Source organism: Geospiza fortis, unplaced genomic scaffold (assembly GCF_000277835.1).
Source record: "Geospiza fortis unplaced genomic scaffold, GeoFor_1.0 scaffold206, whole genome shotgun sequence".
Taxonomy (NCBI): Eukaryota; Metazoa; Chordata; class Aves; order Passeriformes; family Thraupidae; genus Geospiza; species Geospiza fortis.
The window spans coordinates 9,132,831-9,158,236 of record NW_005054311.1 but is presented as its reverse complement, the minus strand read 5'-3'; the positions used below and the strand labels follow the sequence as shown (position 1 = coordinate 9,158,236).

The window sequence follows — 25,406 nt, the reverse complement described above, 5'->3', positions numbered from 1 at the left end:
TTCCCGGGAATGAAGCTGAAGGGAAGAGAATTTCTGGTTTAATGCCTGTGACTGAAGCAAACTTGTGAGCACAAGCAGCAGGGTGCCGCTTTTCCAAGCACTTCTTGTTCCCCTCTTGCTCAAACCCCGAGTACAAGAGCACCCTCACCTGCAAGGAAATTGTGGTGTAGCTGCCATTACAGAGCAAGTCACCACCACTCCTGTCATCCCTCACTAAGCCATGGCTCACAGATCTTAAGGGGTGTCAATGCATGGACCCTCACACCAAGCGTACCAAGGTTACATCCGTGCCAGCAGCCAAAACCAGACATCCACAGGACTGCCAGCATGGATGGAGACACCATGGCAAGACTGCTATTTGTGTGGTTATGGCCCCTCCTCTACACAAAAGACAGCTGGAGTGTCACTTGGCTGGCATTGCTGCATCTGCATCTGGGGTCCCCTTTCCCCAGACCCACAGGGCTCAGGGGGTAACGCTGTTCTAATCCTAACACATCTAACACAGACAACTCTGCTGGCAGAACCTGAAATGCAGAGTGCATCTAAGTCTCCTGGGAAACAGGTATTTCTTGCTTATCTTCCAGTTCTGGGTCACTTCTGGATGCTGTCACAAACTAGGAGTTCTCTCCATCACCTTCTGTCTTTCAGCACAGGAGCCAGTGTTGATTTCTCCCAAGTCTCACTCAACTGTATTCTTGCCTTCTAATCAGACCCTTTCTCTGAACTCCTGGTAAGCAGCATGTTTAAATGCAGAACTGATTTTGCAGATCTTTACCTACAGCTCTTCTCAAACAAATTTGCAAAAACACAAATTACTGTGCTTATATGCAATTTACTCCATAAGCAAAAGAAATTACAAATTCAGGAGCCTTTTTTCATTCTGGAGTTCAGAAAACACTTCTCCAGTAAGACCCTGAGTAAACCGATTTAAATGCTCCTAAAGCTTCAGCTTATTCTCAACTCCAAATTTACATCTGAGGCTCATCACAGCACAGTATGTGTAATGTAGGATTATACAATGGAACTCCCTTATGCAGCAGTTAAGAAGCAGAACACCTCAACCCTTATATTGTTCTGACCTTCTTTTCGTGTTAACCTACAAGGCAAACAGAAGCAGTCCACTAGCAAAGGGCAAGCAACACTTCTTTCTCTGCTTTTGCTGACAACTCCCCTTCCCGTAGCTCTACTCACTTCTACTCACCATCAGGCACAGCACAGAATCCTCCAACCATCTTATATTTCATTCATCTAATACTATTTTAAATATGTACAAGAAGCCTGCTGTGATCCCACTGAAATCCTCGATGCTACAACTAGTAATCTCAAAAGAAAGAGAACTAGTCCGAAGAACATAAGTATAAAAACCAGCAAATTCAGAGCCTCTCCTAGCTCCGGACAGCTGGAGTTTTTAAAAACACAGTAGCTCCATAGCTTAAGCAATGAGAAACAGGTTACAGAACTGAGCAACAGGAATTAATAAAAATGACCAAGGGTCATCTGTAGTCTATCAATCACTGTATCGTTTACAGTTCATATTACAGTAGAAAGGTATGAATGTTGTCAGTGTTATACACTGGCTACTCAGATCTATCATGAATAATTGATAGAGGTCATCCATCTGAGTCCCAGCCTATTAGTCAAAACTCTAAACCTGCTGTTCACCAACAGTAGAGCACTGCAGATGAAGGATAGAGGGGCACTTACAGGGAACTATTTTCAATGATGCAAGCAGTTATAAGGGAATGCAAAAGCTGAATTTTTCTGAGACCTAAAACACTACTCTTTGTGAACCAGCAAAACAGCATTTCATATATACACCTAGATACCAATTTGTACAATTTATTGCCAAGAATAAAATCCATAAGGCAAATCTGAACTTGAGGTTTCAGTCTTAAATCTCTTAAAAAGTTGAGAAGCTTTAAGCGTGTTTGAGTTGAAGACTGGGAAGTGCACTTGCCTCACACTCCCTTAGATATTTTGCACTGAGCATCCACTATGTCTCATCCTGGCAAACTGACTTTGAACTAAAATCAAAGAGTAAAAAACCTTTGTATAATAGAACAAAGTTTTGATGTTACTTTTAAAATGAGTAAATAATAAACCAGGAATAGCTATATTTCGGAATACACTGGGTGTTTGAGGAACTAAGACTTGCAACATGACCTACACCCTGACACAGACATTACCCAAGTGACTTACTCCATGACCATATCAATTCTAATGGTAGTAAATGACAGCACACCTTGGAAATTTGGAGCAAGGTTAATAAACCAAATAAGCATCTACTCACTACAAATAGTCCTACTAACTAGTGCCTTGTTTGTTTACTTGCAATTCACGATGACTGAACTGAAGAATCACCGTCCTGACTCTCCCAGTCCATCCTGCAGGGTGAAGAACAGATCACCATTTCATTTTAGCTTTAAGGTCAAGCTCACTGAGCTGCCTTTGTATGGTTTTAAGGGCAGAATAATCCTTCACAACAATGACACCTGAGACATGGAATAGGATCGTCTACAAACAGCAGCCCCACTTTTTAATCTTTACAACAGCAGTTCAGCAGTGGCATTTGAAACAGCCATGATATAGTTATATTCTGACAAGCAACACCTGGAATGCCTTCCCTAGCTTTGCACATCCTAGGAATCAACAAAAAAAATTAACATTTTTTCCAATTAATTAAGAGGCAGGTAGCCAAAGTAGTTTTCTCTGCAAATTTACGGATATCAGAGCCTACTTTTAATTCCCTTTGCTGAAATACAAGGCTCTGTCTAGACACCAGCCTTAAGGCACTCTCTTTGCATATAAGGCAGGTCAGGGTATACTGGAAGCATAAGGATTGTCAAAAAACCTGTTTGGGCTTTGGCAAAGTAGTAGTACATATTCTGTAGACAGCACAGTTCTTAAGGTTCTGTCTGACAGAAGCAAAAAGATGCTACAGTATTTTTGACAAACTCAAGCTTTCCTTGCCAAAAGCCATCCTCTCCCCAGTTCAGCCTGTTAGGAAACCAGCCTGAAGAATGCAAACCTCCATCTTTTCTTACCCAGAGATAAATTTTGTTTATTTTGACTGACTCTTGGAGGCTGCGTACTTCGGACTTGCAGACTCCGAGATCAGTAACACTGGTTTTATACTAGACTTTTCACAACCTGCCATTCATCCTTTCCACCAACTCAGTGGAGCCATATTTCAACCAGAAACTAATTAATATCCTTGCCTGAACACACCAGGAGAGCCTCTTCTCTCATGCTTCCTGTAAACAGCAAAACTCAATTCCACTCCCATCTTCACTTAAAAACATTTTTCTCACACCAAGCTCTTGTTCCACAGCTTGTGTGTAGTGGTCAGGCTATAGACACCTTTCACATATACAGCCAGTGGCTGCTTTTGATGGGTCAGACTCTCAGCTATTCCACTCCCAACGCTTATGAATACAGCAAGTCTGGAATTTGGTTTGAAACACTGGTTTGGACACAGGGCAGTTGAAGAGACTGCATAGTTTCCACTGAGAAATTTACAGCTGAATTGGCTGAGCGGTTGGTATGGAGGCAGGGTGAGGTGAAAACAAGACAGAGGGAAACAGATTTGATAGCAAACAAGTAATTCATCACTCACTTAACTCCGTTGCTACCACCTAATTTCTCAGATAGTTAAATGTCCATGCAATACTTAACATGGACAGGCAAATACAAACAGCAGCATTTAGCAAATCAGTTATTAAGATTAGTTTTGCCTTACAACAGCTGAGCAAACTACTAGATACTAAGCTCAAACAAACTTCATAATGTAGGAAAATAACTAACTGCACTTTAAAGAAAGTCTAGTAAAATTACTACACCATCAGAAGGGAGTAATTTATTAATTATGTGATGATCATGTATTTCTGTTCTTTTTAGCTAGGCCTGGAGATGAAATATGAGCCTCATATAGAAAAAGCTTTGATGACAGTAATTTATTTGGGAAAGCTTTTCCAGCCTTTTTGTTTCACACAAATTATTTGAATGTTTAAAGTATTGAAATAGTTTCATATCTAGGTATTAATAAAGAGATGCTGTCTTTTCCATCTTTCATATTTTATTAAGCTTTTAGTGAAAATGTGGCTGCTGGTTTATAAGCAATTCAAAAATAATATATATACAAGCAGGCAGCCATTTTCACAGTCTGGCAAGTAACAGATTTCCATAAATAACAAAGAATACAGGGTCATGATATCAGCTGTTCAGAAATTTTAAAAAGTCAGATTGCTTCTATTTTTGCAGTAACTATTTGCTGGATTATTTTTATTTATGGCTTGAAACAGAATCTAGAAATGTTTTCCCAGAACTTTAGATACTATGCTCCTGACTGACTGGCTTTCTCTCTGCTCTTTTTCCATTGACTTCCATGCATCTGTGTCCAGTCTGAAGGCAGGGAATGGCACTGGCTCAGAAGCTGGGCCTGCAAAGGTCTGTGAACATCTGAATATGCTCCTCGTGCTTTTACATGCCCAGATTGCACAGATATTGGGTTATTTGTTCCCATAGATGGTCAGCTGCCCTGTTACCTGGCTCTTCAGATGCAGCATTAATTGCACTGAGCATCAGTTTTAGGTAATTAGACACAGCTGTATGCTTGAAAATGCTAATACACAGTGGGAAATCCTTCTGGAAGATTTTGGTCATTAACACTTTCACAGTTCTCATATATACCATTATCTACTCCTTAATTCTCTGTTTTGATCCCTGTTTAAAGTTCTCTTTTACTTTTCCCTTGGGGACTTTGCCAAGCTTTCCACTTGAAAATGATTCTGCGACATTGTGACTCTGCCTCTTTCTAATAGAAATAAAACCCCCATATTTATAATTCTGTGAAAATGGAAGCCATGTCCTAAAAAGATACAAGAAAAAATAAAATTTAAAACCACGTATTTTTGACCAGCAGAAGTTGATAAACAAGATGAGGTTGCTGTGTTTTTTTGGTTTAAATGACATATCAAATAATGCATTTCACATACTTCCTCCCAATAAAAGCTAACTATTTTTCTAGAAAGAGACAGGAAGCTCATCTTCTGGGAAAAAAAACCCTAAAAACAACAAACACCAAAATTGTTTCAGATCTGCTCAATTAATTTTCTTCCACAAACATAGGTCACAACCCATGTTAGTTTAGAACCGGATTTTGACGATCTCATTAGCTCGTGATTCAGGTAACTAAAAAAAAAAAATTTAAAAAAAATCTATTCTACAGTTATTAATCAAAATTATGAGACTGTTATTGCTTATCTGATAATATAAAGAAGCTGGGTTTCAGACATCTTGAAAAAATGGCTTGTTTCATTTTGCTGGATTGGGGGGGTGCAAACAAAGAGGGAAGAGATTACACTGGTGATTGTGAAAGCATGAAAACTCAACGGGCAAAAAGGCACTCACAGAAATAAATACAGAAGAATAAAATTAAACGGGTTCATCCAGTTTGACTGCATATCTGGCACCCCAGAACCAGAGTACAGTATTAGTTAAAGAAAATGATCAAGCAATTTCTTCTTTGTTTTCAGGAGTCCAGAGAGAAGAATAACAAGAGCAGGGATAACGTGGTAACCCCAGAAATTAGAGAAGTGCATATTGCTTTAATTTTGATTCATGAGCAAGGATTTATTTTCTTCCTTTTTTTTCCCTAACTGCCACTAACTGTATTTCTGGTGTTCTGCTTCAAGGGAGCACCAAGCTACTAGGGGATTTCCTAAGCGGGATTACCCGTGCTTCTTCAGTTCCTGCTGGCTGCTTACAGTTGCACCTGTGACAACTTAACCAAGTTGGCTGTCAACAACCTGCAACCAAACGTGAAGATTTAAGCTCTCTCAGAAACAAAGCCCATGGATGAAACGTAACCTCAGGGTGGGATTTCCTCCTTTGGCTGAAATCAGTAAGGACTTCTAAGTCCTAAGGAAGAACGGAAAATCTAAGCTCGCCTAAAAACTTCCGCCTTTTTGTGAGGAGTCTTGTTTCTCCATTCAGCTTTTGCTGAGGTGTAGTTACAGTGCAGAATATAATTAACTCTTGAGTAAGAGAGGAATGGGAAAACAGTTTCCCTTCTCTTCTCAGGAAAAGCCTTTTGGGGTGGGAGGGTGGGTGTCAAAAGAGAAAAGCGCCAAAGCTTAAAGTAAAGAGAGGCACAATTAAGCTTTCATACAACATCTGTATCACATTTACACATGCACTCACTTCCAGGGAAGCGACAGATATCAAAACTAATGGAGAACATCCCGACTCTCCAAATGCAGGAAGAACACTGCAGCTTTCCCAGCTGTGCTCTTGGGACTGTAAAACAAGAGACTGGCAAAGGAGGCTGTTTTTTATTGCTTTGACTATTGGTTTTGGCCAGGTAGTGTAACAAAGTTCTTAAACAGAGTTATCCTACTGCACTACAAGAATTAGGTACACCAGGACTACTGGAAAACAATAGCTGCAGAATAAGCCTCATCATCCTCTGAATGTTATACACAGTAATTGGTTCCAGGGTCAACACTGAGATGCTACAACAAAGAGCTGTAGCTTAAGGGTAAAGAATAAACAGCAGGAGTTAATGGAAATTCTGTTAATATATAAATGCCCCCCAAAATGAAAGAAAGACAGAAAATAAAATATTCTGCATAAATTAAACTGATTATGAATACAACATGCAACCTTAGCTCTCAACAAGCTGTTAATTTCATTAAAGAAACAAAGCAAGTATTTCAAGTCACTGTAACAAGAAAGCAATACATTAAGGTTTTGAAGCTAGTTTGACAAACACTGCGCTTGCCATGGGTGCCAATTTATTAATGTAAAGAATACAGACCAAGAAAGGTGTCTGAAATTACAGTATTATTCACAAAATACCATTATTAGGGTATAGGCAACTTTGTTCAAAACACCATGTGTGATTGCTCCACTGAATCTAAACATCTGGGGCAAGTTATCCATCTGGCTTTAGTGCCTTTGAAATGACACGCTACATTTAAGCTAAGAGGTCCAGTCACACCAGTTTTAAGTAATCATGTTTTCATAGTCCAGCACTTCATCATTTTGAATCTTTCATTCAATAACATTTTTGATAAAAAACTTTTAATCCTTTTCCCCACACAGCAAGAAAGTAAAATAGATATAGAGGTACAAATGTTTTCTTTCTAAGTTTTTCTCCAAATATAACAATTATCTCCTGCCACTCAAGCACTCAGATGAGTAAGTGCAAGGGAACATCATTATTCTTATGATTTGCCAGGTGAAACACTAAGATGCAACATATCAAAATGGAATCCCTCATTAGTATGTTTCCCTATCACTTCTCCTTCCCTTTTCCATTTCCATTGTTCTCAGGACCTGAAAGAAACTTTTATCTGCTTTTCTTTCACCTGCTCTGCTGCTATGCACAGCTTCATACGCTGGGACTGATCATGCATGGTTGTAGCAGGGGCACTGTGTGTCCTCCTTCCCCAATTCATTCCTAACATGAGCAGGATGACACTGAGTTACAGCACCTCCTTCTTTGGTGCTCCACTCTTTCTCCATGGTCACTCATTTCCTTCCTTTAAACAATTCTCTGTTCCCAAATGCCAGCTGTGCCCACACAGGATGAGTTCCCACAGCGTGCCAACCTCCCTGGCACGTGCTGCTCCAGGCCTTGGCTATCCTTATGGACCTCCTCCCATTAGTAAGCCAACACTGTGACACCATGTATGCAAACACAGCATGCTTTTACCTCCAGCTTACTTCCTTGTGCCATTGATCCAGCTCTTTTCCAAGGCTGCTCCTAAGGCTCCCCACTCCTACATAAACCACCTGTGGTTTGCAGCTGACAAGAGCCTGAAATCCAGACCTTCAATACAAACTCCTCTATCACTTCCTTCAGGTCACAAACACATCAGAGGAAAATACAAGGGAAAATATCCCCAGCCAGGTCCCATCCATCACCCAGCTCTCAGCAGCACCAGCCTGAGTGCCTGGTTTGCCCACAGCAACACTGGGATACATCATAAAATGGCACTTGGGCTGACTCTCAGTTGGGACCCTAAACAGAAGAAATATGGATTGTGAATCCTACAGTGTATATGATGTGAGATAACCTGGATATCATGCATCAGATCAAACATGAGCATGTCAGAAAACAAATTCACAGACAGGGCAGTTACTGCAGAAAACCACATTTCTGGCTTGTGCTTTAGCACGGCTCTCACTCCCCCACGACAACAGGGATTTCTGGAGAGCTGTCAGCAATGGAGACCTGCTTGGAACTTTCAATGAGCTTCCAGAAGAAGCTGCTTACATCATCTGGATGCAGCTCTAATAGTAACACATCATACCTTTACCATGTAGATCTGTTTATCTATACTTGTTACATAGAAAAAAATTCAGAAAGTCTATGAGTTTTTCTCAAACCTTTTTCTGCTTGATGGACTTTTTAATTACATTATGATTTTGGCCCTTTCCAACCTTCCTTTCTTCCCTAGGCATCAGGTTTCTTTCCTTTTGGCTCCTATAGGCCTCAAAGAAAGTTGCAAAACTGGAATTTGAGTAAATACTTTATGAATAGAGTACTTTCCATGATGCCTTGGTTGAGTGAAGTCAGTATTTCAACTTATTGAATATATGCTAAGATACATTTTTTTTTTAAACACAATCTTGCTCTAATATAATTGACCAAGAAATGTCAGTATAGCAGAAAATTCTTCTTGGCACATAAAAACTTCATTATGAATTAATAGCATTTCATTTCCAATATGAGCCTTACTATTAGACATTTGCATATTGATAACACCTAAGATTAAAAAAATCTTAATAACCTGCAAAATTATATTATGTTTGAATTGTAACTAATGTGTCATGTCTGTGTGCATTAAACTAAAAAAAGCACAACACTCCCTACTTCCACAGAAATAACGGCATTGAGGCTTCCTTGTCAAATATACTTAGCATTACAGTAGCAAGTAAGTGATCCTCACTAATGTGCACCCATTTTGTTGTCCCAGAACAATCCAAGGAAAGATTAATTTTTTCCTGTTACAACTTTACTTGTCATTCTGTGTTTGGGTATTTTTTAAGGATTCTCCAGGCTTCAACAGTACTTAAGGTTACGACATTTCTGGGAAATTGCTGTGCATGTGGATACAGATATGTGCAGGGACAAGAAACTTCTGCAAAGTATTAAAAGGGGTTTAGGATTAATATGTTCCATGTGCAGTGTAAGCTGTACTTCCGGAATTCTCTTTTAAGGGAAGAGACAGATCTGTTTGCTTCATTATCTAGCAAAAAAAAAAAAAAGGCTTTACTACCTACTGAATAAAGGCTAAATCACAGAAAACTGATCATAACCTTGATTCAGTAGTGCTACACAACTACCAAAACATGCAAAAGGCAGCAGGGAAACACAGCATCTGCTCCACTACCTTGGGGTATAGCAGGCACAGGAAGAGATGAAGTCTTTTATATCCCATTATCATCCTGAGTCACTGCATTCAGTCCTCCACCATCATGACACTGGTGAACGACCTCTACTGTCAAAACACCCAGAAAATGTTTCACAGGGGAGAGGTAAGAGTAGAGAAGGGAAAAAAAAAAAGCCCTTTAGACCTGAGGTTCATATTTCCCAAAGAATCCATATATTTCCTTTGTGGTTATGCTTTTTTCTCCCCCCTCAAATATTTAGGTTTTGCTGACAACAGCTTGCCTCAAATGCTATTTAAGCAGTAAGATATCACAAGACATATGCTATCCTAAGATAACACACACCTCTGAAGTGCTGTTAGGTGTAGCTGATGCCTTCAACTGCCTGATGAATTTGTTATCTCAAAGAAACACAAGGTTTGGGAGTGCCTTATATTGCAAACTAACCCTAAATTTAGTCTTTAAATAAATAAATAAAATCTGTGATTTTGCATCCTGTAATTAAAAAAGAGAGAAGAGATCTGACTTGGAGTAAATCCTAACTTCTGCCTCCCAAGTAAAACTAAAATTTTAAGCTTTATACCTGTGATATGACAGAAACAATAATTTTAATGGCTATTTCATTTTCTGTTATTTGAAGTAACAGAGATAATGAAGTAATAACTGAAGTTTGAGATTACCAACCTGGAAAACAAAGTTCTGAAAGCATGAGGGCAAATCTTTCCTCATGGGTCCTGTACAAGCATGAGTATCTCAGTGCTCTAAATCCATGTTAAGTAAGCACCCATATCAAAGTTACAATAACCATCAACTGAGCGAGTACTTTTGCCTTTCACATGGACACTTTCTCAATAGAGATTCTGCACTTTAAAAGGATGAAGGGTTGGATTTATGCCCGCAGCATTGCTAAAGCCAAACCAAACCATCAACAGAGAATCCACAAAAGACAATTCTGAGACTTGCTCCTCCCCTAGTCTTATCCCCTGTGAAGTTTGCATGCTACATTTCAGGATATGCAATTTACACTGGCATTGATTACAGAAAAGAAAGATTTCCCTATTCTTCTCTAATCTTGGGCCATTTGGTGCCAAGTGGTTCAACAAAGCAGCTTACAATGACTCCTACCTTACTACTCTATGCTTAAAATCAAGCCAGCAGTTATAACTATTGCTGCATCAGGGCCAAAGTATTCTGCAATTTTCCAGTCCAAACCCATGCTGTCTATAAACAAGAAAAACAAATTCACCATGAAAGTAAGTTCCCTACACATTTACAAATCCATTCATGGCACCAAAAATATTGTCTACCTGTCACTTACAAAATATGGGACAGTAGCAATCACACACCAAGTACAAGGATCCAAAAGTCTCTTTCAAGGCCTAAGGTACTGAAAATTATAACGCAAAACTCAATGTTTTCCTCCTCAGTTTCAATAAAATTCACTATACGCTTTTCATGTCCCTAAAAAATACAGGTTTGCTGATGATAAATCTTGAAGTCAATGAAAAGAAAACTGAGAATAAGAAAAGCTATCAGTGCTCCCATCACAAAGGGTTCACTTAACTGCAGCAAAGTTGCTCTTGACTTTTACTGGTACAACTGGTACCACAGTCAGCCCTTTCACAGTAAAGTAATGCAGTGCCTGAATGAGACTACTGGGTTAAAAAGTAATAAAGTGAAGTCAAGTGAGACCTAGTAAAACTTGTATTTGTAAAACACACCTGCAGAAAACAAATTATCTACCAAGGCTAGGCCCAACCACACATTACTTTTATATCCTGTGCAGCCCTGGGACTCCCCAACACTTCAGCTCCTGCAGAACTCAGTCCATCCCATCCACTGAGAGTACCTACTGCCAAACTTAATGCACTAAAAAAGAAAATCTGACTCCTGATCGAAGGCAAACTGTGAACCATAATGTGAAGAACCGCAAAAAGATTTAACATTAAAGACATTTATACAAGTCCCTCATTAGCAGTCACTTACACATCAGTAGTATCCCACTAAGCACAGTCATGGAGCTACCAAAGTATTTGGGAATCAGATTAAAACACTACCATCACAATTTTCATTGCCTGAATCTTGTTTTACTAGCTGGGGGGAGGCAGTCCTCACTCACTGATCAGAAACTACCTCTGCTTGAAAATAAAAGCACTACACAATGTGATCTTTTGACTATAAATGTCACAAAGCAGTATTTCACACACTACAGTTTGATGTAATAGAAACATCCAGTACAAAGAATTACCAGAGATGCTGAACTGACGTTTACAAGGCAGCAAGGTCAGAGCAGGTGTCAAGAAATGAGGGATTTGTTAAAACTGAGGTTCTATGCAGCAGGATTTCCAAGTGAACATCCCTATACACAGACATCTATAGTATTTACCGAGGAAGAGCTAAAAAGCCCAGTATCAACACTGGAATCCCTGTGCAACTGACTTAAACATAAAGGGATATTTTTGACTGCACAAACTGAAACCAAGATGGTCAGTACACCCATGGAAATTTTATTTTTTTTTTAAATGCTAGTGTATGGTAAGTGTGGAATGGTAACTGACAGCTCAGGAAGGAATAAACAAAGACATAAGCAATCCTTTGAAGCAGCTCTTGGGACAACATTTCCAAAAACTGTGAAAGTAGCAGCATGAAGAAATAATCTTGGGCATTTTCTATAGGCTTCAGGGCAAAGCTTATCCTACTATGACCTACCTTTAAGAAACCACATTTCCTTGCTTCCTAAGAGATAAAGAGATTGGGTAAACCTATCTCTCTCTTAACATCTTGTACAATTTTTCTTCCAAGCTGAGCTGTGTTCTTGCTTATATCACAGAAGCACAGCTACAATAAACTGCCTAAATAATACTTCTGTCTCACTGTGTCACTTGTAATTGCATATGGTAACCTGCAAAAAAGGAACACTAACAATTAAAGCTAAATACAGCAGAAGTATCTTTGACACGCACGAAATTCTTCAGCACTTAACACCCTCACAGAAATGTTTACAAGGAATAAAAGTAGTGCTACAGCTGGTCTAATAACTTCAAAATGCTGCATAAGAAATTGCCTCTGAGCAGCAATAAAGGCAATCTCTGTCACGACAAGCCATTAATCTACTGAAGTATCCCAAGCTCAGCCAACAATCCTTAGTTCTGACTTGAGCTGACTGTGTGTTATCTGTTCCTCATCACCATGCCCCATTTCAAGAGGAACTTGAATTGCTGCTTAACACTCTTGCTGGCCACCCACATCACATGGGACTGGGTAAAACAGGCCTCGGTAATGCAGAGCAAAGTGTGGTAACCAGGCACACAGTGGAATTTACCTAAGATTCTTACAGGGCAATCTTTGCATGTTCCTTAGTCAGTATGGTGTCAGGTTAATGGATAGCATTAAAGGGTACAGACTACTTTATACCAAGGCATGGCTGCCCTGATCCAATCAAACACTTCCTGCATGGATTTGTTGAAGCATAGCTCTCATCATCAGCCTAAAATACAGAAGGGGCAAGCAACTCCACGTGTGTGTGGTGCACCTGGCAAGGGAGGTTTTAACCACTTTTTAGATGTCCCATGGCTTTTCTCTCTTCCTTTTCTCTCAGTACACACTGCATTGATCCTGGCTGCCAGAATTTTTCTTGTTATCAATTTTCTTGGGACAATCAGCATAATTTCTATTTTGTTCTGTTTCCTCAGTAGGTATTCCCATTAAGATCAACCCACAGTTAAAGACAAATAGAATCAAAAAATACTGCTGAGGGCAACACCACAGGAACGTGTATGCTCACGCAGGAGATACCATCTGCAGCCCCGAGGAGAGTACAAGAGTCCAAAGGGGAGGAAAAAGTAACAAGTGCTGCTGTGGAGATATACACAGGAGATATGACTGTACTGGTCAAAAATGATGGTTCAACCTGCAGTGTTTTGCAGAGAAACCTGAGATCAGGAGAAAGTACCACACTGCACATGCCTTTGCTAACACGTATCACGACTGGACTATCATTACAGTCCATTACATTGGACTTGCATTACAGGAAGGCAGATAGGAAAGAGAAATTTCTAAATGGTATTATTAGATGTGTTCAAACTAGGTAACAAACCAGGTAACAGGTCTAGTCCAAATTTGCTTCAAGGAACAGCTGAACTCTGCTAAGCCCCAACCAACATCTAATGGATCTCTGACTGCTAGCACAGGTTCTTTGCCTCTGCTCAACTTCCCCTATGATTTGAAGCACCAATTTGCTTGTAATTCCAAGTCCCCGAGTTTCATTGATCTCACTGGAGTTAAGAATCCAAGTTTGAGTTGTAAAGCTGAAAGGGTTTTATATTCCAACAAGCACCCCTCAGCAATGCCCAAATTAACTGGTGGTGAATGTGTAATCACAGCATAACATTCTTATCTTCACAGTTCTAAGACACTGTTCCTCCTTGAAACTGCCTTATTTCTTGGAAGCCTGGGGCAATAGTTACCAATTGTCCAGCACTGAAACATTCTCCAGTTTGCTATATGCTCCTTCAGCAAACTAAATATGTTAGATAACTTAAACATACTTCAGACTGTACATATAGAACAAGATCTCATTTGGCGTAAAATGCCCCAAGAGCACTGCCCTTAGCAGCACGATACTGTGGGATTTACACTGAGAGTCTGGCATGAGAAGCATCTGAAGTGTAATTAATCAAGATATGTAATAAAAATGTTTGGTTTTTACATAGTGGAGAGACCTTCCCTTGCACACAGAGAAACACCTTTTCATGTAAGAACAATGAAATCCTGGTACTGGATAGTGGCAGCTGTTCCATACACTCATGCTAGCAACAGAAAACATTTACTAGAACTAGTTCTGTTCTCTGGAATTACTATACATTTTTTATTTTTCTAATTTCATTTGCTTAGCTGTTTTATTCTTATTGTTGCTTTCCTCCCAAAAATTACAGCCTTGCTGCTTTACTAAAATATTAAAGCAACTCTAAACAACTTTTACTTTTGAATTATTTCACATCAAAAATTTCTGAAAAGATGCATTTTTCAATAAAGTTCCAGCTCCTGGACTTGTTATAATTCATATCTGAGAAAAACAAAGTCCAAATTTATGCTTCATAAATGTCTCCTATACTTATTCCTCAGAACTTGCTAATGCTATGTTTCTATTCAAGCATTCCAGTTTATATACAGAATTTTCATGTAACAGGCCTGGGATAAATGGTATGTGTTACATCCCCAAGACTGTATAACCTGTAAGCAATCCATAGGCAGCTGTCTCTTCAGTTTACCAAAAATAAGGTACTAAATCAGTCTCTGGCCATGCTCTACTAAGAGTTTTTGAAATGTAACAAACACAAAGAGGTCCAGACCTGTTTTTCACATGGAAATCCTCTTGGAGTGACCCAGCTGAGCACAGCATATCGTGAGCCTTTACAGCTTCAGTGCAAGCCATCAATGCTGGCACTGCCTTGGAGGGTCTGTACTCCAATGCCACTGCACACCCCTCTTGAGCCTCCCAGCTGCCCTGAAACCTCATCACATGGCTCAGCTCCCTTCACCAAGGTCCTGCATCTTTCCATTCTCCTTTCTCTCCACCCTGCACCTTACTCCCATCTTATCCCACTCCTTCATGGCGCTCATGTTCTAAGCAGGTCCCACCATGCCATCATGATGCCTGAGGTAAACCAAGCACAGCCACATGCCACTGTTTTATATTCACTGTTTGAGTTTTTTTACATTCTGCACAATCTTGTGCCCACCTCAGTCAGGTCACGAGCTCCTCAGGCTGAAAGCAGTATTGGTACAGGGCCCAGCACAACAGCCCGCACTCGCAGTCGTGTGCGCAATACAGGTGAATCAGTCTCTCCCTAAAGCATTTCAAAAAATCAGAGGAGTCCAACAGAAGGGAAAAAAAGGCAAAGAGAAGGGAGAGCAGAGGCAGGAGATAAAGGAAATAGAATACACAAGACGGTTGTCACTGGAAGCAGCATTCCAAGGTGATACATCCTCTCCTTTCCCTGATGTCCTTCCTTGACATGGTCACGCTAGAAGCAGCATTCCTCTCCTTTATTCCTATATAACACTCCTTTTCTTTTATTTTCTTTTTTGTTTTCCCTTCCTAGATTAATTTTAACATTGACTTCCAGCGCAGACTGACACTTCCGTGCAAGAAGTACCACCTCTATGCACTTCCTCACTGGCTGGGCTATCTCAGGTCTGTGCTTTTACTCCATGCTTGCCAAGAACCAAGAGGTATTTAAATTCTTTTCACTTCTTTTCCTCATCTTTCCACCTGCCAACAGCAGTCACAGCCTCAAAAATTATTTTTCCTTCTTCATTTCAGGACTGACATATAGCCCAATGTAACAAACCCAAACACCTTCGCTGCTAAAACCACCATGGCAATGAAGGGGCTCATGCCTTAAAAATACTAACAACCAAATTACTTTCATATATCTAAAACTACATTTTAGGTGAAAAGATGAAGGATTATAAAAACAGTGTTTTCCTTTCACTTCTATCAACACATATATAATCCCTCACTACTCTTCAGTCATATCTCTGGGGTTCTTCTCAGGGAAAAATGAAAATCATTAAAAAAACCCAGCCAAAAATCTCAACTTGGGGAAGAGGTGAGCAACGTTCTACAGATGGTTCACACAGCTTTGGATGCTACTCAGGGAACATTCAGGTACAGTTTTGCAAGTGGCTTGAATGATAAATAAAAATGAAGAATCATCTGGGGCAGGAATACCTCAAAAACATCCAAAGTCTGGTCTCAAGGAAGCAAAAGCGGGCTGAGCCACCTCTTCCCACATGGCTGTCACACAAAGCACAAAGACTTCATGCGTGATCTCTGCATGACAGGTATCACACAGTACACTATGTGTAGCTCTACAAAACTCTTATTTATCCTCCCTCCAACCAGATGAAGCACACTTTGTAGTCAGCCCAGCAGCTGATAAACTGGGTTTGCAACACTACACCCCGGTGCCTGAGAAATCATGATGTTACTCAACAAAGTCAGCACGGGCAAATTCCTGTTAAAAGGAGTGCCTGCCCTGGAGCCTCTCAACCCCAATTCTTGCTCTTCTCCCAGTGAGCCCTGTCAATAATCCCTGCTCCTGCCACCCTCAGCCCCTACACCTGCTGGCCCTAAGTGACCACAGATGTGCCCTGCCAGCTTCCCTGCTGCAGGACCTCGTGCGTCAACAGCACTCCTCAGATTATTAAGAATTAAATGCACAAAGAAATACTTTCAGCTGAGTCAAGGCCACAGCATTCAATACTTGGCAGTTCCAAGGCCCTTTTCTGACACAGGATAACATAGTAATGCATGAAAGGGGGAAACAGAGAGTAAAGATAGGAAAGTAAAAAAAAAAAAGCCAACAGATATTGTATAACCTTTTGAGTAGCACAAGATTTTCCTGATTACAGCCCGAGTAAAAATAATGCGGTAGAAATAATTTCAGGAACAGGAACTGAGAGCTCTGCTTGTCAGCCTCCACTGGGGAGGAAGCCTGTCCATAGGGCTGGAGTTCTATTCTTGATGGAAAATCTCCACCTGGAAGAGTAACTAAAAAAAGCTGCAGCAAAGGATAGCAAACTACAGCAGTTCTAGGACAAAACGTGCTTCACGGCCATACCAGAATGCCCCATTTTTGCAGGTACATACGTGAGGGCAAAACCTGGCCTATATTCCATACACCTTAAATTATTGTTCATAGGGGAGGGGAAAAAAACCATCTTGAGTTACAGCAGAATCTGCAAAGGAATAAAATTAATCTTACAGCTTGCTGGACAGAAGGACTCCAGTTCCTTTAGAACACAATACTAGGGCAGGGCTAATAAACTTCCATATAAAAAAGATACAATTGGGAAACCTTAGTCCTGAACATTTACCTATGAAAACTCCTTTTATACATAACAAAACAAATAAGCAAAAAACCCTTAAACTTTCTTTCAAATTAAAAAACCCCTATCATCTGTAAAAAATCTTCCCTTCACTGAGACAGTCATTTGAGTTAAATAACCTCTAGTAATAGGCAGCATTTCTCTTGCACTGAAACATTTCTCATTAGCCAATTAAATACTTGATTAGCTCTTCAGCTGTGATATTAGCAAATATAAAATGCAGCAGCCACCCTCCCAGCCCATCATTGCAAATATATCCCTTTTCCAAAATGTGCCTTTATTCAGGCCCATCGGTTTGCTGCTTCTTTACAGTTAAAACAAATGAGGATCAATTTGATACCCAAGGAAGCAAGTTTCCAGTTGCTGGCATCAGTTAAGCCAGTAACTTTAATTCCTATGAGAGCAAAGTGCTGTGTGACTAACTCTCCCCTTTCAGTCCTGCAGCAAGGGCTCAAAGCCTGAGTTGAGGCAAGAAGCAGAACAGGCAAAGATGAGACAACTCCTCTTGTTAGAAATAAAATATGGAGAGCATGTAAGAACAGTTTTCCTGTTTGAACATCATACAAAGAAGTGTTGCAGTGTCTTCAGCCCATGTCCAGAGAGATGGTTTTCCATCCCAGCAGCTCTGATTGCAGCACTGTACATTACACTGGTGCAACATGGCAGCCCCATTTAACTCTAGACAAAGCTGCAGTTTTATCACCACACCTTGTGTCAGCTGAACCAAAGTAACTCAGGTGGCAGCTGATGGACTTGCACACAAAGTAGGCATGTACCCAAAAAGAAATTTAAGTGTTCAAGAATCCAACAGCACATGGGAAAGCCAAATTCTGAATCTTTTAAACATGCACGTAATCCTACCGCAAATATTTAAGAATCTGTAGGAATCTAGCTTGTCACTAGACTTTCTGGAGTTGTTTTTTTACAGAAAGGTAAAAAAGCAAAGAAAAAATTGGTGTTCTTGGATTAATTTGAATATATCCACCATTGCTTAAAAAAAATTATGAAAAACATGTAACAAAGTCACAATTCTGGTAAATGTTGCTTTGTTGCTGTGGGGTCTGAAGCCAGGAGAAAAGGCAACATTATATAATATCCTGAAAGAGCAAGGTAATTGAATAAACCCACTCTCTTCCACAATGGTGCAGATTACTTCATCCACGATGGTCTTGAAAGTGAGTTTAACTCTATAGATAACTATGTTCTTCACAACAAAAGGAATGAAAATGAGAGGAAACCGGTTTTGTTCACCAAACAGAAAACAAACAAAAACCAGCAGAAGGGCAAGTAAGGAAAGAATGGTTAATCTCACATTTCTAAAAGGGTATTATAAACAAAGCATGGCGAACAACAAAAATAAAGGATTAAAAAAAAGATACGAAAGTGCTTAATGGTGTTCTTTTAAATATTTACTTTGCTGCTATTTGGAGAATAATTTGTTCCATTTAGTAGCATTGGGCTCAAAGGACTGCTTTAATCCAGAGAGATTAATTATAGCCTTTGGAGTTATAAACACAATTTGGGAAGTGAAGCGGAGAGAGACTCCTCTCACGCAACGCTGGCGTTTTAACAAGTTTATGTGCTTTGGGGCTACGCTACGCAGGCTACACCTGTACATTGCAGGCAGAACAGGACACCCATGCATTGTGGAAAAACAGCCCCCAAGACATGCAGGGGGGCTATCCTGAATATCCTACAGTGTTGCTATAGGCAACTAAAATACTTTTCAGGTGTCCTTCATCAAAATACAAGCTCACCAGCACATTACAAAAACATCATCTCTCTTTTATTACTTGCACCAGAAAGGAGCTGCCTCACTGAGACAAGCAGCGCACACGGGGTCTCTAGGACCTCTCACATGCTTTCACATATTTCTCCCTCTGGTCATCGGTGTGTCCCAGACCAGGAGACAAAGGGACCAGCAACAATTACTAGGGCAAAGCTGGGAGCGATCTTACCTAGCAAGGGATTGGCTGCTCCCTCCTCCGAGCTCTCCTCAGCCCCCTCCTCTCCCAAGCCAGAGGTGGCCGAGTCCTCCGGGGCGGATGCAGAGCCAGGGGTGCTGGGCCCGCTGACGGAGCCCGAGTCCCCTTCCTCACTGCTGGAGCCGTAGCGGTCGGGCTGGGCGGCCGTCCCACCCTCGCTGCAGCTCCTGCGCTCCTTGCGGTGCACCCGCGAGTGCAGCACCATTTGGTGGTAGGTGCGGAAGATCTTCCCGCACTCGAAGCACTCCGTGGACTTGTTCTGGGCGGCCCGCCGGCTCTGCCGTGAGGCAGGGCGATAGTCCAGATCCCCCGGGGCAGGCGGGCAGCTCTCTCCTCCTGGGACACTGCCGGCTTTCTCCAGGCGCCCACCGGTGCAGCTCTTCTTCTTGGGGTTGCTGGGTGAGTCCTGGTCTCGCTTGCGCTTCTCCTGGTTGACAAGGATATACTCCCTCTTATCCTTGTCATAAGTCACATCTGCATCTGCCAGGGTCTCATCCCATCCCACATACTTCACATACTCTGAGGGCTCTACTACTTTTCCTTTGGTGGCCAGCTGCCAAGCTTGGTAGCTACTGACCGGATCCAGCTCAGCTACTCTTTTCCCAGGCTGTTCTCTCATAACTCTGTCCAGCCCTACAGATGGCCGTAGATTGAGACACTGCAAGAAAAACTGCTTGGTTACCGAGGAGCTCAGGCTCCCATCAGTCAAGCCCGCAGCTTTATCCCCGGTGCTGCCCGGCTGCACACGGTAGTGAACAGCATTATGCACTTTCAGGCTTTCCATATTTGTAAACAGATTTCCACACTTGGTGCAAACTTCATACAGAGATAGGCCGGTCACAATTGTCTCCTCTTGTATCACATCATTGATAGTGGCAATCAGCTCCAAATCATTTTTTGGTTTGTTTTTGCTCCCAGACCTGGGGCCATGCGACTTCATGTGGTTTTTGAGAAACCAGGGCTCCTTGAATCTCCTGCCACAAATATGGCACCCGTGATCAAATGACCCCCTGTGCTTTTTCATGTGAGCTTTCAGGAACCAGGTTTGACTAAAGGTCTGACCACAGACTTCGCACGGGAACTCGCCCACATTCAGCTCGCTCTTGCAGTTCTCGGTGTAGGTCTCCCCATTGGGGACCTGAGCTGTTATATGGTCTTTCTCTATGTGGTTTAACAGCGTCTCCTCCCTCAGGGTCATATAGCTGCACAACCTGCACTTGAACGGTTTGTGGACCTGGTGCAGATGCTGCTCCAGGTCCTTCTTCCTTTCAAATTTGTTTTTGCAGAAAGTGCACTGGTAAGAGGTCAGCTTGTCATCCTCCTCAGCTGGTGCCATCTCTGTGACCTCCTTCTTGCTGCTTCTCAACAAGATCTTGCTGCTATCGACCTGAGCGGTACCGTTCAAGATCTTGTTGCAGGCAGACGTACTTTTAGTGGGGCTGGTGCACCCGCCAAGGCCCTCTGAAACGCCCATCTCCCCCAGCTGTGCCTCTCCCATCTCTGCCTCGTGCCCCTGACTTAAAGTGCCCGCCCTGTGACTGCGGATGTGAATCTTCAGGTTGCCCTTTTGGGAAGCTCTGTGATCACAGTAAGGGCATTTGTAGGGCTTCTCACCTGTGTGCTTCCTCATGTGCTGCGACAGGGAGCTCTGAAAAGGGAAACTTTTACCGCAGATGCAACAGCTGTGGCACATGGTCTTGTCAGCATCCACGTCGTTCTTGCTTAGCTTGCCAGGGCTGGAGGATCTCCGTAACTCCATTTCTGCCTCTCTGCTACGATCCATCTGTATTACTGCAGCAGGGGGTAAGCGGGGCAGGAGGACAAAAGCATGTTCGGCAGCAGAGGAGGGCTGGACCGCGTTCTCAATCATACGGTTCTGCAGAGAGGGGTTCTATTGCTTCATTCTCAGGGTGATGCTTCTTTCAGCCGCTCCACAGAGTCCACAGCACCAATTTATTTCTGTGTGCTTTGTAAGCAGAAGGCATAGATCACCTGAAACAAGAACAAAATCATACAAATGTACAGATTTTTAAATATATTCAAACCTGTTCATGTTTTGAATTCAACGGCTTCCATCACTCACTCGGCACTCAGAAGCACACCATATGACAATCTATTGCACCAAAAGGCACTAGTTTCTCTTTTTGCTGATATTCTAGACTTCAATGACAAGCATAATTACTAAATAAGTAAAATCCATAAAAGAGCAAATACTCATTTCCATACGCTGACATCAGTGTCTTGAACGAAGTGCAAACTTTAAAAATATTTTTTGTTTTAAAACCAGGCAGAAGTGGCTAAAAATACACCTTAAATGAGGAAAACATTTCTTGTGGGGGTTATTACACTTTAAATCTGTGGCTTTACCATCATGTGTAATTTCATGTAAAGGCTTGCAACTGCATTACTTTGTGTCTCAGACAGCTCGGCTGTGCTTGAAGTGGCAGGCACAGAAAGGCGCAAAGGCTGAGGACGCTCTGTACTTTGATTACAGAGCAAACAAGAAAGCAGAGCCTGACAAAGCACTCATGAAAACTAAAAGTTATTTCCTGCTGGACAGTGAACTAAAAAGACCCTCCAAGTATAAATTTCAGTCTCAAACTAACAAAGCAAAGTGATAATGTAGCTATCAAATTACCTCAAATGTGAGTGATTTATGTCAACATGACACACAGGGAATGACACCACCACCCACCTCAATTAAAATGAGAATTTTAACTATAAACAAACAAAGAAAAAAAGAAAAAACTCTGATTAACGGAGCAGATTAATAAAAGTTTAAATATTTTCATATCTCTTCATGAATAAATGCAAGGGTCAGTATCTTAGTGCAAGATGAAACACACCAGCATCTTGCATACAGCAAAAAACAATGATCAAAATCCACATAGGCTGTTTCTTTTCCAATTACTACACTGTAAAACAAAATCTTCCCCCTCTCCTACCCTCATTAAGGACTACAAACACCACATGACTAAGATCAAAGAACACAGCATTCTCTAATGAAGAGAACTGATCTATTGCCACATTAAGAAAACATCAGCTTCTTAAAATGTAGCTAAAAATATGCACAGCACTAATGAGACCATATATTCCCACATCCATCACTTGACATCTATGACTCAACAAAGAGCTACAGATCTAGAGCTGCAAATTTTAAGATTTCTCACTGTATTCACCTCTGAGTCTCTTCAATACGTAAATAAGCAGCCTAACCACATCACCAGCAAGAGCTAAACAAAAAGCAAGACTGTCGCAATGCTCATCTCAGTTACGGGCTACAGAAGAATTTCATTACATTTAATTTGATCTAGCCCTCTTATTTGCTACAAGACATTCATTTCTGGGCTGGATTTTCTGCATATCCAGTATCCATTTAGCATGTTAGGGAGTTCTCAAACAGCATCAAGCCCAAACTACCTTTTCCTCAGAAAGCTGACAATAAAATTTAAGGGATGAGTTACAAACGCAATTTCATTTCTTGAACGAAGCATTTTTTTATTATTCAAAAGAAAAACAGGTATCTCAAATTCAGAATTCAGAAGTCCATATGAGCAGGAAGTTTACAAATTACAGAATCTAAACTAATCTTTGAAATTAGTCATTTAAAATCAGAGACAGCCTCAGAAGAAACTTCCTGGGTGAATAAAGGATGTCAGACACTGAAATTGTGGCTGCACCAGAAGGTACAAACACACCACACAGAAAATGTAAGCTTATATTGCCCATCAGTGGAAGAAACAACTTAAGAGTAACATCTTATTTATCTGACCCACAATCTAAAATTGCCAAGTAACAACCCATATCGTCTTATAACCAAAGATTTAGCCTAAAAGTCATTAAATCATAAAAAAGAAACACCAAGTTCAAGTATACTATGCTAAATGCAAACAACAGCTTCTTCTGAAATGCTCCCCACCATTTCAGAAAAAAAAATATAAAGCTTTGGGAACAATTTTTTTCCATGTATTTTATACATTGTTTTCTACATTCTTAATCGTCTACAGCTTACACCAGTGAGGATATTGCTTCTATTGGCAGGCTGATTTTTAGACTAACAATTTTTTTTTATTTTAAAATGTAGGGCCCATTTTAACTCAACTTTCTGCAGTGTTTCCTGTCTGAAAGTTCAAAAGAGCTTTAAGAGCCAAGCTTAGACAAGAATGCTGTATGCAGCAGTCCAAGCACATGTAGATCCAAAGCTTCAGAGTCCCTTTGTTTACTTGGCCACAGATTCCCCGGGCTTAGTCTTGACACATTTCACTTTAATTATTTATAGCATTTTCATTAATGAAACTTAGTTATGAAAATGAGGCTATGAAGAAAGCATTACTTATAAGAAGGGTATTAGCCACTCACAGGAGATCCCCCTAGTCCTGTATTAAATTAGGCCTGAGGGGGAAAAATGTCAGACTTAAAAACTACTGAATAATTTTATCAGTCTAAAATACTTAATGGAAGTGTTACTGTATTCACAAAAATACTCTAAGATTTTTTTTTTCTTTATTAGTTAATCTTGCTCAATGAACTGCAATCTGTGACTTAGAAGTTGAAATAAAGTATTCCTAGACTTGAATTATTCCAATTCATGCACACGTAAGACTCACAACATTTCAAGTCTGATATTCCACAGACAAAATTCTAGGGGGATGAAGGGTGTTCACCCAATCTGAGCTTGCTTTACACAGCACATGGAGATCAATCTTGGACTTTGGTAAAAGATATAAACAACTCATTTCTCCCTCCTCATACAATTTGAGTGGCTACTTAAAAGTAATTCTTCCAGAGGGGTCTCTGCAGAGCACCAAACCTGGTTCATTGGAAAGTAGTAAATAAAATTACAACTTTGGAAAAAAGCTTCAATTTAGAAAACTGAACTTTAAAAAAAAAAAGGAAAAAAACACTGGTAAAGAATTCTAACAATAGAAAATAACACTCTGTCTTAATAATTTCTACCTTAGGATTAAATACTAAACATCAAAAATAGCACAATGGATGGAAGACAACTGGTAAATCAAACAACACCAGTTACTCTTTCATTAGGAGTAAAATTTTGCCATAGTTATCTTTGTTTCTGGCTGACTGTGATGATTTAAAAAGTTGTGTTTTGAAATAATTTCAAAATTTTAAAGTGCTCTGAAATAATTCTCTATCAGCACACATGGAATGCGGCCATCTCCAGCTCAGGCTACTGAAAGTGTTTCAGGTGATAACCAGCAACCTTTCACTGCTTTGACCCAAGCTCACCCTGCAGTTCCATAGCACTGGCTCATCACACACAATCCACAGCAGAGTCACACCCAGCCTGCAGATTCCTCCCAGGCTGTCATAGCACAGAAACCCCCACCAGCAGAGAGGCAAGCCATAAGAAAACACAAATGAATGTAAACCATAAATTAATATACTATCTTTAAAAATATTTTCTGTGTCTCAATGGCACTGCAGTCAACGCCAAATGCCATCCAGCTACTTGGGGGAGCTGTGACACTCTAAGGGGCATAGGAACTAGATTTAGTTTATTTTGTTGAACTAGGAATCAGCAGTTCATGTAAGAAGCAGCTGGCCAGTATCCATGAGGCATTTTCAGCCCCTTTAAATACACTTATCATCACTGTTTACACATAAATTTGGTATATAAAGCAAGATGAAAGACAAAAATGAACAAAGACTGAAAACCATGAGGGGTGATGTGCTGAGAAATAAATGCCTTTGCACAGCCAAATATTTTAGTTATAAAGTTTCTTCCTGCACCATTGCCTCACTAGATTCTCTGCCTTGATTCACATGGGAACAAATAAAAACAAACTTCGTTTTATTCCCCTGGTGCCCCTGAAGGGAAAACAAGCTTTCCTACACACTTAAAGCAAGTACTTGTCAGAATCTACTCTATTTCAAACATTTAGGCATCAAAACTCCTTTGGTTTTTAAAACTAACTTGGACAGAGTTGTTTCCTTTCAGAGAAAGCACATTTGACCAGAGAGACTTGCTCTCACCACAGAGCCCCAGCATCTTTTCCATCACCATCCACGGCTTTCCCAGTGAGACTGTGGTAGCCTGTCCCTGCTGGCAACTCAGCAAGTACCCTGGTGCACAGCTGCATCATCCTCATAACTCCTGCAAGACCC

General features: G+C 40.7%; 1 protein-coding gene across 3 annotated transcripts in view; it reads right to left on the bottom strand.

Annotated features, from left to right (window-relative positions):
• The window catches only part of ZNF516 (zinc finger protein 516), a 101,299-nt gene that overhangs the window by 37,800 nt on the left and 38,093 nt on the right, over positions 1–25,406 (bottom strand). For all 3 annotated transcript variants that reach the window (XM_031055631.1, XM_005419353.2, XM_031055630.1), the window contains exon 2: positions 19,254–21,272. In XM_031055631.1, the coding sequence (XP_030911491.1) occupies positions 19,254–21,150 (1,897 nt within the window). In that variant the 5' untranslated portion in view covers positions 21,151–21,272. The remainder of the gene's footprint in view (positions 1–19,253; positions 21,273–25,406) is intronic.